Below are 12,507 nucleotides of genomic sequence, written 5' to 3'. Positions count from 1 at the left end.
CCTAGAATGACTTGTTACCTCCGGAAATACTTTGGCTGGGATAATCGAGCAAGAAAATAATCAACAGCAGCAGTGGGATAACGATTAAGAAACTTCGTGAGTGGCAAGCGATAGGGACTGTTTATCTCACTATAAAATTGACCAGGTGGAAGGGCAGCTTCCAAATCAATAGTTAAAGTTACAAGTTCATCAAGAAACTTTCCAGCCGCTGATGGAAGCAGGTGGAAGAGCTCAATGATAGCTGCAAAAGAAGTAAATTATCATTACGAAAAGGCACCATATGCTTGATTGAGGTTGTCTGTGCAAACTCTTGTGGCCAGTAATGGTGATGAAGCCTTAGTAACACTCACCAGCAGCTATTTTAGGCTCCTCACCAGCCTTCCAAGACTTCTGGCACTGTGCAAGTTTTTCAGGTTCCAACCATTTCTTAAGATGCTCTAACAATTTACCACCTAAGGTAACATTAAACCAGTTAGATAGAAGTTCAAGCAGTCGGGCAAGACCTTGCAGAAGAGGCATGCTGAGATTTTTGGTATGCGCCAAATTAACTAATATAGGCCTCAAGCTGCTCTGTAGAAGTTCTTTTGGCATTCTTTGCTGCAGAATAACCTAAAAAATAGTAGCAAAAACAAATTAATTTGTTAAGTTATTACAACAATACTAAGCAAAGATTCACATAACTGAATCAGCATGTACTCTTATGCCCAAAACTAAAGATTCAATTGATCTTATAATCAAGCACTCAGGTCCAAGGTTCAAGGAAGCATCATAAACCACTTTTTCCACATTGTAAAGCACAAGTATAGGAAGGATGAATATCTCAAGCAAACTAGTGCAGTCATTGACAACTTATGCTAACATCTTCAGTCACAGAGATGAGCCAAAGCCACATTCAATTTCCGCCATACTCTTTAGCCTTTGAGAGCAGCTAATACGGCGGGAATCATGAAGTTGCGGACAAGGTTACCAAAGAATAACAGGAGAAGCATATAAATAAGAAAGTCCTCTTTGACACTTTGTTACATTCAAAGAAAGTCCTACCACCTCCTTGAATATGTCTTCCTCACCCAAAAACAACAAAACAGAATATCCTCTAAGCCTGCCCCATATCCAAAAACAATTCAGATAATTCAAGCAACAGCTTTTGCAACTGCAAACAGAACTTCTCAAAAACATCACTGAACCTTAACTTTGAAATAAGCCAGGAGGGTGAAAACCAAGCAAATCAGCAAACAAGATATATAATTAGCCAAGAAAACCACTCAAACAAAAAGCAACCCTATGTTTGGGTATTTATTAGTTCATCAATTAAGATGGAACAGTTGTAATACAATATGAAGAATCTGAGCTCAACCTGGCGTAGCCCTTCCTTAGCAACAGCTACAATTTCAGGACTCCTGCTCGTCAAGGACTTGAAGAACATTGAAATTATTTTGGCTCGCAAGTCCGAGTGATTTTGAGTTTTAAAGTCTGCCCATGCCATGGCAGTGCACAGGAGTTCAATGCAAGCAGTTCGGAGTTTATTCAAAGATGTCGCCACTTTTGGATTCATATATTTCACAACCCATACAGATTCATCCGCCTCTGCTATTTGCAGAGCTTCTTGCAAAAAATTGATTAGCTCTGGTGTTAACTTAAGAAGGGGGGGCCTCAAAGCTAGGCAGAAATTCAGAGCAGTTACGGTGCCGACCTGCAAAGTTGCCTGCATTAGAAGTAATTATATATGTAAAACTCATCTTCATCAAAAATACAACTATACCTGTTGATCAACAGTCTTAGACCGCAACGGCCGCATGATGAGAGGCTGTAGCAAAGTCTGGTGTAAAGGTTCAAGCAACTCAGAAACTTCACTGCCAGTCCTACTTGCCAAAAGTGCCAAAGAAGACTGCACAATCTTTCTCACATTTATAGATGAGTTGGCATTAAATAATTCTGAAGCCAAATATTCAACAACACCTTGAAAACTTTGCCTGCGTGCTTCGCTGTTTGCTTCATCAACATTGTTGACCACGCGTAGTACTTGCGTAAGCACCTGACTTGTCTCTTCCTGTTCTTTAGTGGCATACGTAGGAAGTCTTTTAAGAACATAGACAAGTGCTCGAACAATACGTACTTGAAAGAGACATAAAACTTCAACAGTGACCTTTCCAATCAAAGCACCAAGCCCCATAACTCCTCCCATTTGTGCTTGCCAGGTACTTCCATAGCAACAATGTAAAAGTCGAGGCAAAAGTTGCTCAAAACAGGCAACCCGAACGCTTGGAGGAGGTGAATATACAGGGCTCATCGAGGGGCTGGAGACGATCATAGGAGTGCTAGGACCTCCTCTGGACATCAGTATGTCACTGTGTTTAGATTTAGCAAGGAACAAAAGTGTCTCTGTGAATGTATTTAATGCATTTAATGCAGCTTTAGCATACAGTCTATTCTCATCTGCCAATACTTCTACCAGAGCATCCAAAAAGATTAAAGGATCCAACTCTTTCAGATAAGTATTATGCCTTAACTTTGAACTCATACTAGAACTGGACGAAATCATTGGACCCCCAGCAGATGTGGCAGAAATTGAAGTCTGAGCAGCTGGACTCTCAACATGAAATATTATAGCAAAATGGCGACATATGTGACCGATATATTCATCCTTAGGGTCATGTAGCTCGGGTTCTGCACTTGCAGCAATTATTGTCATCAAGAGAATCTTGAACACAGATTTCTCAGCCATAAGTTGGGTCTTTGTCTTGACACCTAAGTCAGCCTGCATTTGAGATTCTAATGGTCAAATCGCAATAAATATCATTCCCAATGGAGTTCTAGTCCCTTCACTGTCAAGAAGTTAGAGATAATTGTAAATATTGCTCTGGCAATTTAGACAAATAAACAAAAGAAAGAATAGAATACAGGAAGCACCTCAGTAAGGCAAAAACGTTTAGGACGCAAGGAAAAATATTATTCTTCACAGAGGACAAACTTGATAGTTCAGGAGGACTTAACAATTTCTTACACAATACAAACCAAGACATGAGAATATAGCGAGAAACTGATAATCATTATGCTTCTTAAGAACTTGGGAACACAGGTATATAGAAAGTCCTGATAAATTTAAATGTAACAAGATCAAAACTAAGCATATGAAACATTATATTATTTTCCTACCTTGAGATCAGCTGTATCAGATCTTCTCCAGGAAGGATCTACTGAAGAACTTAGACAAGTAGACAGTTGCTTAGATGTTGATCCGTCATCATTAACGAGTCCAGGCAAATTTAGCTGAGAAGACAAGCATACACGAAGGAATTTAAGTGCTTGCTTCCGGTAGAAACCATCCACTGTGCTATTCTTTTGCATGACAGCAGCCACAGCAAGATTAATACAGCGATCTAGTGGCACCAAAAATGGAGTAGAAGGCTCAAATGTGAGAATTAATCGAAGACCATGCTCCGGATTTTCCTTGCATTCAAGTGCCAAAGGCTCTTTGAGAAAACGTCTGTTCCGACCACCTAACTTCCCAAGAAGTTGCAATGACTTGCCACCCCAAGGATAGGGTGCAGGTCTTAAATGAGACCATAATGCCAAAATTACCTCAGACATAACATTTGCCATACTTGGTTCTAGAAAATCAGGGTTCAAGCTATCAATCCAAAACTCAAGTGTTCTTAAACCAAGATTGATGAGGTCATCACTTCCCTTGAGACACATAACCAAAGGCTTCATCAGACGAGGAAGGTGAGGTAGTAGTGAGCTTAACCGTGCAGGTAATGTCAAACAAAGCTCTAACAGAAGTTCTCTCATATCTTCATCAGTAGGTCCCTCAAGCATTGCAAGCAGCATATTTAAACATGGTTGCAGCATAGGAATCAAGTCACGAAGCAGAAGTTCAAATTTACCTCCAGCAAGTGCACGAAACATTGTGCGAAGAAGTTGTAAATAAGCAATTGGTCTCTCAATCTCGGTTGCATTTTTCATGCAAGTTTCCATGATTACAGGCACATGCGGTTGAAGAATACGCTCACAGTCTGATGGAGCCTTTGCAACTGCACTGAATAGAAAGCGGAAGAGATGCAAAACAAGTTTTGCGGCAGGAGAATCAGGATGCTTAAGAACATCAAGTTTGCTGTTCACAAGAAAATTAACTAAAACATCTGCGAAAGGGCGGAAAACTTTGGGGGCTTGGAGAAGAGTAGAAAAAATGTGAACTAGCTGGCTGTTAGAAATCATGCACTCAAAGAGCTCTGGCATGCACAATGAGAACATGTCCATTAAGTCCCGTGGTTCCATGATGGCCAAGATATTGGAAAATAGATGGACCATTTCTCTCTCTTCATCCTTCTCCTTGAACAAAGCTAAGCAATGCACACCACTCTTCAGAACACCTGAAGCTTTGCAGACCTATCAAACACGAAAGAATAAGACCATGACATTAATACAGGAATGAGAAGATATTGTAGAAATGTGATACCTCGTCTTCTCTCATCCCCTTAAAAGCTTGTGGCGTAGAAGAACCTGATGATGTCGACGCAAGCGCTTGCTGTGGGTTCGCATGTGTGGAAGGTGAAACCTACATCATTGAAATAATTGTATAAATAAGGCTAAACCTTGTATCAAATACTCATTCAGTGGCAGTGGCATACGAACCTGCGACCTTGGTATATGTGCATGAGTGATGCTCCAGATAATTGTCTTCATTCCTGCAGGAGTGTCACAATGATTTACAAAGTATATAAAAAGGTTATACTAACTGAAACAGACATGAAGCCATTTGACCCCTCCAGAATGTCATATAAACTCTTATGAAGTAAGTGTAATGGCATTTTTATCAGCAAAGTACAAGAAGGAATGAAGAAGGTTTACCCATAACTAATGTCTTTATCAGATGCTTACAATCATTGACTTCCTTTGAATGCTCAACAGATGTTGGCAGATTAAGGACTGCCTGCTGCAGCAAAGCGAGTAATTAGAAAAGAATGGGAGGCTATAAAGAAATCAAAAAGCAATATAAATGCAGGATTGCTCGTTAATTGATGTGAAAACAAATTGTTCCCAGTTATCCTTATACAATAATCTACTCTGTTTTTCTTTAAAGTAAAGAAATCGATGTAAAAGAGTGTTCCAGCAATTATGCAGATTAAAACAAGTAACTGGATTATCCAGAGCAAATGAATTTAAAAGTCAAATTTTTAAGTGCTTATGGAGTGAAATGAGTGTTGACTGTTTACAATATTTTGTAAAAGCTTGTTGCTAAACAGACTATTTCTTTTATAATATGACTGTATCCCAACCCATAATGTATCACATACTAAAAGAGGGAAATTGGTCAAAGCAATGATTTGGACAATGACATGTAGCATTCCAATTGCAAGTATTAAAACATTAAATATGATCAATTTGCTACTAGCCATGCATGTACTAAGTAAACTTCATTTTGACGAGCAAATCCCACTATAAATACAACACTAGATTTCACAATTTCCTGGCACTAAGGAACTTTACAAGATGAAATTAGGAATTACTCTGGATTGCAGTTATCAATTAGAAATTATTCAAAACCTTAATTTCGAGTAATGGCTTTGTGAAGGTCCATAAATTCAAATATAAGTGGGCAGAAAAAGTTTTTTCTCCATGAACTTTCAAGGGAAAAAATTACAATCACCGCCTGAGCATCTAGGCACTTGAATTCTGGACAATAAATTGATAAAACATAAAAACAAATAGAAGGTGGACTTTGTTAACCAGAACAAACTAGTATTTACATTATCATTATGTTGTCAATTTTATCTAAAAAGTTCACATGTACGAAAAGCTTCTTTAAATGTCTACATACACTTCATAATCCTAAAATAAAAAAGTGGAAAATATACTTCAAAATCATGTAATAACAAATGACTATCTGCACTTCCAAATTCTAGAACAAATACAGAAAAAGATAATGCATAATCACATAGTCAAAAAGTGGCAATTATTAATCAAGTAAAAGCTTCTAACTCAAGAAATGTAATTAACAAGCTGTCAAATGACAAATACCAAAAAGAAACGAACTTTTAAGGGAAAAAAACAAGAAAAGGATCAATTGAAAATAAACAGAACAAATCTAAACCAAGCAATATACCAAATTACCTGTACTGGCACTTCAAGTTTTGACCTCAATGTAGCCCGATTTTTCCCATCCTCTCCCTCTTCGAGCAGCTACCCAAACAAACAAAAGGGGTCCCGAAAGAAAACAAATCATCAGGCAATATAGAATTATGACTGTCTAGTACTAGCACAAGATGTCAAATGGAATTATTTGTTTTAACTTAATTCATTGCTTCAGAAAGAAATGAAAATATGAATGCAGAAGAAATAAATAGGAGAACAAAACTTTTACAGTTAAGCATTCCCAAAACAATATGTAGACAATAACCACATTTAGCATAAAAAATATTTAATAAAGCACCAGATAACATATTTAGCCAACAAAAAAGTATCAAGTCCAAAGAGCTAAGAACTCTAATATTTGCATATCTGCAATATGTTGACAGTCACCATACTCAGCATAGCCAAAAAAACATCAGCAGACATTTTTAGTGACTGGATAGTTCCAGTTTCTTAATATTTTCTTGAAATCTCACAGGTAAGACCGTAAGATAGACTTAAATGATAACGCACAGTTTATTGATGATTCATGATAGAATATAAAAAGAATTTATCTATTGGTTTGATGCAACATCTTGGCTATATAGTAGCCAATGATAAAAAAAAATTACATTCTATTTAATTTGCTAGAGCAATAGGTGCTGTTTAGATACTGAGAATTTGTGTTATTTAGGTTTCCTGCCATAGTCTTCATATAAACAATCAATCCCCTCATGCAGAAGTAAATATTTGATTTTTATTAACAAATGTACATGATTTTCACCTTTGTATATAAAACTCAACATCTAAGACTTTGTTGCAAGTAATCCATCAATTATAAGTTGATTATTTTGCATGTAGCTCTTACTTTTAAATAAATACCAGACAAATAAACTTGATAGAATATACAATACTTCTGTCAATTCATTCTTCTATCCCACAATGGCGGCAACATAAATATAGTTACAAAATTGGATTCTACAGTTTTGTCACTTCCTCTATCTAACATTAATAATATAAAGACTATAATTTTGTGAACCAGTTAAATATGTTCTTAGATATCCTCTTATAATTTAAAACATTCATGACCTCACTGCAGCATTTAGTTTCAAAAAAATCATCAACCCAGTAAAATGTAGACTTCAAAATCTTTTATCTTTAGATGTATAGAAGTTAGTATTTTCCTATAAAAATTATCAGATTAATGAACAAACTTAGTAGCCCTCCACTTAGTATCTATAAATTATTGTGATTTTTGTAATTTAAATTTTTCCTACGCCTCTAAACGCATTCCCTATCATTTTCTAAAACCTTTACTATTCTTCCAGAAAATAGTCTTAACAGCCACATGTGTTTCCTCAGTTCCTAGGTATATTACGGGTATTTTGGTCAGTTAGTACCTTCTATTAACAGCCATCCTGATTTCGAAAAGGGAAGTTCGCCCTAAGGACAATTTAGAGTTTTCTTTTCTGCAAAAGAGGTATTTGGAGCTTTACGGTAATTCACCCTAGAAGAATTACGAACAAATTTTTGCTAAGCAACAGGGGTGTCCAGTTGGTTCGTGGGCATGCAAAGTACTTCTCAAAAAGAAACCCAAAAGTGGATAGAGTAGTGAAATTTGGATTAATATAAAAGATCTAATCATTCTATACCAAAGAACTAATCTAAAGTATCATATAAAGCTGAAGTACCTGGGGAATAGTGCGCTTGAAAGTGTTAAATTTCCCAACAAAAGCATCCAATATCCGGCCCTGAGATGTAAGTGGCATAAGTTATTGAGAAGGAATATGCATATGACAAGTAACATAATGTACTCGACCACCAAAAGAGATATACCAACAGAATCCGTGCTTCATCCATTGATGCTTGATCTACACCTTTCTCAAATATTGGCTCCACCTTAAAGTTAATAAACCATATTAAGAACTCACAATAGAACAAGAGAAGTATATAAAATCTGCAATAAATATGTTATTGATTTGATAAAAATTCCAAATCCTCATTCTGAGCATATACCAGATTCAACATCAGTCGAGCACAAGTAGTATGAATGCTCAAGGACAATGAGGCATCATGCATGTTGCTCGAGAACAGGTAAATAATCCTTGATAACTGCAACACATTTAGACACAAGAATTATAAGTGAATATTCACTGAAATATGATTCCAAGCAAAAGTTACTGGTCAATATATCCAGTCTGAAAAATGTTGAACACAAAAGAAATCTTTTTCTCAATAAAGATCAGTGAATCAGGAACCAAGGGCTGATTCAAGAAGTAAGTAAAAGTTCCAGGAATCTTTCAAATACAACAAGAAAAGTACAGTTTTACCTGAGACAATGAAAGATCTCCTCTAACATGATGAACAATCTCTGCCAAAAGACTACAGGCCAATGGCCGCAATGCCTCAAAGCATGCTCTGCCAGTACCAACAAGAACCCTGATGCAGCCAAACATTGAGTTCATGAGGATCAAACAAGGCATGATGTCAAACATAAGCCAGAAATCATAAATTTTTAGGAACTTCGTTGAAAAATAATAACACAAAATAAAGAGACCTGCAAAGGACTCAAAGGAGTAGTGTATAAGAATCAGTGATAGTTTTACAGAAGATATCACTCTTACTTGTTCCTTCCTGATAGGTTTCCTCAGTATAGTTGTGAGAAGACAAATGAGCAAGCTTGACTGCCTCTTTTAGCATTTCCTTTCCTTTTCCTTTTCTATCATTTTCTTTTTGGAGTCATAAGGGTTTAATTTTGTCAAAGACGATGTACTTTTTGCAAGGCCTATTTGATACTCGACACCCTTATATGGTTTTGAAGTTAGTTGAGGGTGGTGGAGTTGGAGTTGGGGAATGAGGATTGCATACAACACCTAAAGTCTACCGTAGTATGTAGTTAGAAAGATTGCTATCATCAGGAAAAAGAAACCCCGCAAAGTTTTCCATAATACTACCTAAAAACTAAATACATTTGTCTATTTCTAACCGCATTCAACCGAATAAGTTACTGTAGCAATTACTATTGGGGCGTTCGGTTTTATTTGTAAAAAGCCATTTCAATGTTGCAATATTTCAGCATTTTGGCATTTGGAAGCTTGTTTGTTTAGCCCAATTTCAATGGAAATTTGCAGCCTAGGTCCACTGAAAACAACCTTTTCATATAACCTCTAGGCCTCATGATTTCTTTTGTCTTCAGCTACACAATAGGACACAAAAAGACATGTTGTCATGCCATCTTCACTTATGTTATACTATAAATTCAACATACAATTAAGTACGAAATAACTATATAACAAATCAAATCCAAACAAGTTCCCATTTGTCACACCTATAAACCTAGGTTTCGAAACATACAATCCAAACATATTTTCATTTCTTGCACAAAAACCAATAAAGCATTTTTACCCTATTGCAAATGCTGGAAATTGAAAATAAAACTGGAAACAAAACGAAAAGCCCCATATATGTTTAGGATAAACAGTCACTTAATTGGTTGATGCAAAAAGGAACTTCTATTAATTTTATTCTCAGCATGTACTTTTGTAAACAATCTGGAGCATCCTAACAACCCCGTTCCCACACCCACATTGATATACAGATACCCAATACAGGAATTCCAATGCAAAAGGAGAAAGGTAATCAATAACAAGAAAACAATTATGATAAAGGGGGCAAATTCTATGTTAGCCACATCGCTAAGAGCCTTTAGATGTTAACAGCACTATATACATACATATATATATATATAAAAAACAAGGCCTGAACAAATACAGAGCAAATATATGGCATGCAAATTCTGCGGTTTCACATGCAACACATATCTGCTTGAGGGAGTACTACTGTAATATACACATCATATATACAAAAAATTCTCACAACCCTGTCAGAGGAGGAGATAGACCGCTAGAGGAAGCTTATATCATCAAAATGTTACCATAAACTCTTTGTCAGAAAGTATACCTCTCATCCAAAAGTGTATCGATTAAAGGAAATAAACCCCTTTTGAAGTCCGTCCCAAGAACATGTTTCAGAGCTACCAATAGTTCCTGAAGTCAACAATTTTTATATGTCAATTTCAAGGTGAGTAAACAATAAATAACAAACAATGTTGCAAGAGAAAGCCAACCTTCCGAATTGAAACTGAGTCAGAGCACGTAACAAGGAGATTGACAATGCTTTTGCATATGCTTTCTTCATGTTGCTTGATATAGTCAGCAAAGCTCTTCAGCAGATAAGTTAAGAAAGAAACAGTCTGCACATAAAGAATGAAAAAATAGCTTATGAATAAGATGCCAAGGAGGTGGCAAAGCTGGAAATGCATTCCTTTGTATAGTTCAGGAGAAACTGGTGGGGGGAGAAATGATTATACAGAGAACTCATTCGACATCATCTGCTGCCTTTATAAAGGATAAATAATAACAAAGAGATATACTTTCAGACCAGAAACAAATAATTTTTTTTACATAAATCCAATCAATTTTACGTTTGGAGCTTATGCTGGTAGTCTTGTACTCTTAGTATAAGCAACAAAAATTACTGAATAACTGAGAAATTTCAGAAAATGATTTCCAAGCTGTGTGCAAAAGAAAAGGAATCAAATCTTACCTTGACTTGTGCGCCCTTCAGCTCAATAAAATGAGTCTTCAAGTGGGGTGGGACCTTCTCTGGACCTGGGACTGAAATTGCCGCAACCATCAGCGGCAATAGATGCGGGATATTAGTCTGAACCAGTCGACCATACAACTGAAATAGAAACATAACTACCAGCGGACTCTCTGTGACAACCTTAAAAGACCTTGTACTTGGATTAAGCTGCCCTGTAGCCCCAACATAACCACCCGAAGGACCCACTTGATCAGAAACTTCGATAGGCTTTACATCATCACCGCTCAACGATGATCCCACAGACCCGGAGGTGGTTGGTGGGGCTGGTGGTGGTGCCATCATTGCCCCACTCTCAAAGAAGTAACTAACAGTAGCCCTAAAGTTCTGGTAAATTTTGCAGACAAAATCCAGAAATGGCTGAACTTCAGTCTCTAAACTCGGCCTAAAGTTCCTAAGCAAGTCAAAAATAATCCTAATGCAAATTAATCCATTTTCCTCATTGTCTGCTGTTAGTACGTGCATTGCTACTTTAAGAAGCTCCTGAACAAAGGGCCTAAGAACCTCACTGTGGGGTAAGCGATTGAGAATTTCAATTATAATATTACGAAGCTTGTGCTCGGGGTTATCGGCAAACTGGGGCTTGGTAATATGATATAGAATTGCAGAAAATGCACGGAAATAGCACTTCAAGAAATTCAAATACTCCCCTGTATGGCATATCTCCAGACTGTCCCGTACCTCCATCGCCATTTGCAACCTCGTTTGAATTGCTGCACCAACAGAACACAAAAACCGAATAAGTGCACAAAACTAATACACAGAGCATACACATACACATGCACTCAAAGCCGAAAAATAATATATAAAAGCAAAAGAGTGACAGTTCGCGTACGGAGGTCAGGCTCAATTAAATGTCGAGCGTGCTGCTCGAAATTCTGAACTGGACTCATGGCCGATGAATTTACTAAAACCTAAAGACCCCAACCCAACGAAGAAAAACTACTTGTCAGCACTGGTTTACGGGAAGAACTGGGCAAGCGAGTTTTAACTTAAAATGGCGAAGAACATCAAATTTAGGGACAGAGGATGTACAGAAGGTTAGAATTTATGAATTTTGAGGGGTTGATTCTGAAATTTGGGTTGTTAATTATGTGTCTAGGGTTTTGGATTGGAAGAACAAAGAAGAGGGAAAGGGGTTTTCAATCTAGTGATCAAGCAAGGCAAACGGGGGGACAGTCTCGCACAGTTAATTTTCCCCCTCAGGGAACGCTTCCGCTCCTTTGGAGCACTCGGCTTATATATAGGCGAATTAATATAAGTTGTTCTGATTTCTTGCAATTTCATGCACGGCCCAAAGATGCTTTAGATATGTCGAGTTATCTCTCATTGATCTCAAAGAGAAAAAGAGAAAGTCAAGCTATACGTTTTAAATATAGACTATTGTTTAAATCAACAAAAAATTAGCTCCAGTTGGAATTTTTTTGCATTCATCTTAAATGAAAAAAAAAAAGAGAAAATCAAGTTATAGGATTTTAATACGAAAAATACAAGCAACTCTTTTGAAAAAAATATATATATAAATTATTTTTATGTGTTTTTAAAAACAAAATAAATTTTTTCTGTATTTTTTAAAAATAAAATAATTTTTTCCCTTAAAAAAAAATGGATTGCACACGCCTTATGTACAACTTTAATTGATTTTTAAAAATAATATATGTTATTTTATTTTTATATATATAATGTACTATATATAATAGTAATACTATATGTATTATATAATATTTATATACACAC

The 12,507-nt window shown here is 36.5% G+C and overlaps 1 protein-coding gene across 4 annotated transcripts in view; it reads right to left on the bottom strand.

The window, feature by feature from the left end:
- The window catches only part of LOC105178152 (transcription-associated protein 1), a 29,310-nt gene extending 17,236 nt beyond the window's left edge, over positions 1-12,074 (bottom strand). The window contains exons 1-17 of one of the 4 annotated variants that reach the window (XM_011101535.2): positions 11,606-12,074; positions 10,714-11,483; positions 10,235-10,360; positions 10,069-10,154; positions 8,439-8,547; positions 8,125-8,220; positions 7,945-8,007; positions 7,800-7,859; positions 6,112-6,180; positions 4,849-4,933; positions 4,633-4,685; positions 4,457-4,555; positions 3,154-4,386; positions 1,760-2,755; positions 1,355-1,702; positions 351-609; positions 19-241 (exon numbers count right to left, since the gene is read on the bottom strand). In XM_011101535.2, the coding sequence (XP_011099837.1) occupies positions 19-241; positions 351-609; positions 1,355-1,702; positions 1,760-2,755; positions 3,154-4,386; positions 4,457-4,555; positions 4,633-4,685; positions 4,849-4,933; positions 6,112-6,180; positions 7,800-7,859; positions 7,945-8,007; positions 8,125-8,220; positions 8,439-8,547; positions 10,069-10,154; positions 10,235-10,360; positions 10,714-11,483; positions 11,606-11,663 (4,733 nt within the window). In that variant the 5' untranslated portion in view covers positions 11,664-12,074. The remainder of the gene's footprint in view (positions 1-18; positions 242-350; positions 610-1,354; positions 1,703-1,759; positions 2,756-3,153; positions 4,387-4,456; positions 4,556-4,632; positions 4,686-4,848; positions 4,934-6,111; positions 6,181-7,799; positions 7,860-7,944; positions 8,008-8,124; positions 8,221-8,438; positions 8,548-10,068; positions 10,155-10,234; positions 10,361-10,713; positions 11,484-11,605) is intronic. The other 3 variants (XM_011101537.2, XM_011101536.2, XM_011101538.2) reach the window with 3 other exon arrangements.

Source organism: Sesamum indicum, linkage group LG15, assembly GCF_000512975.1.
Source record: "Sesamum indicum cultivar Zhongzhi No. 13 linkage group LG15, S_indicum_v1.0, whole genome shotgun sequence".
NCBI classification, from domain to species: domain Eukaryota; kingdom Viridiplantae; phylum Streptophyta; class Magnoliopsida; order Lamiales; family Pedaliaceae; genus Sesamum; species Sesamum indicum.
Note: the sequence above shows the minus strand (reverse complement) of the source record. Positions and strands in the feature narration are given on the sequence as shown.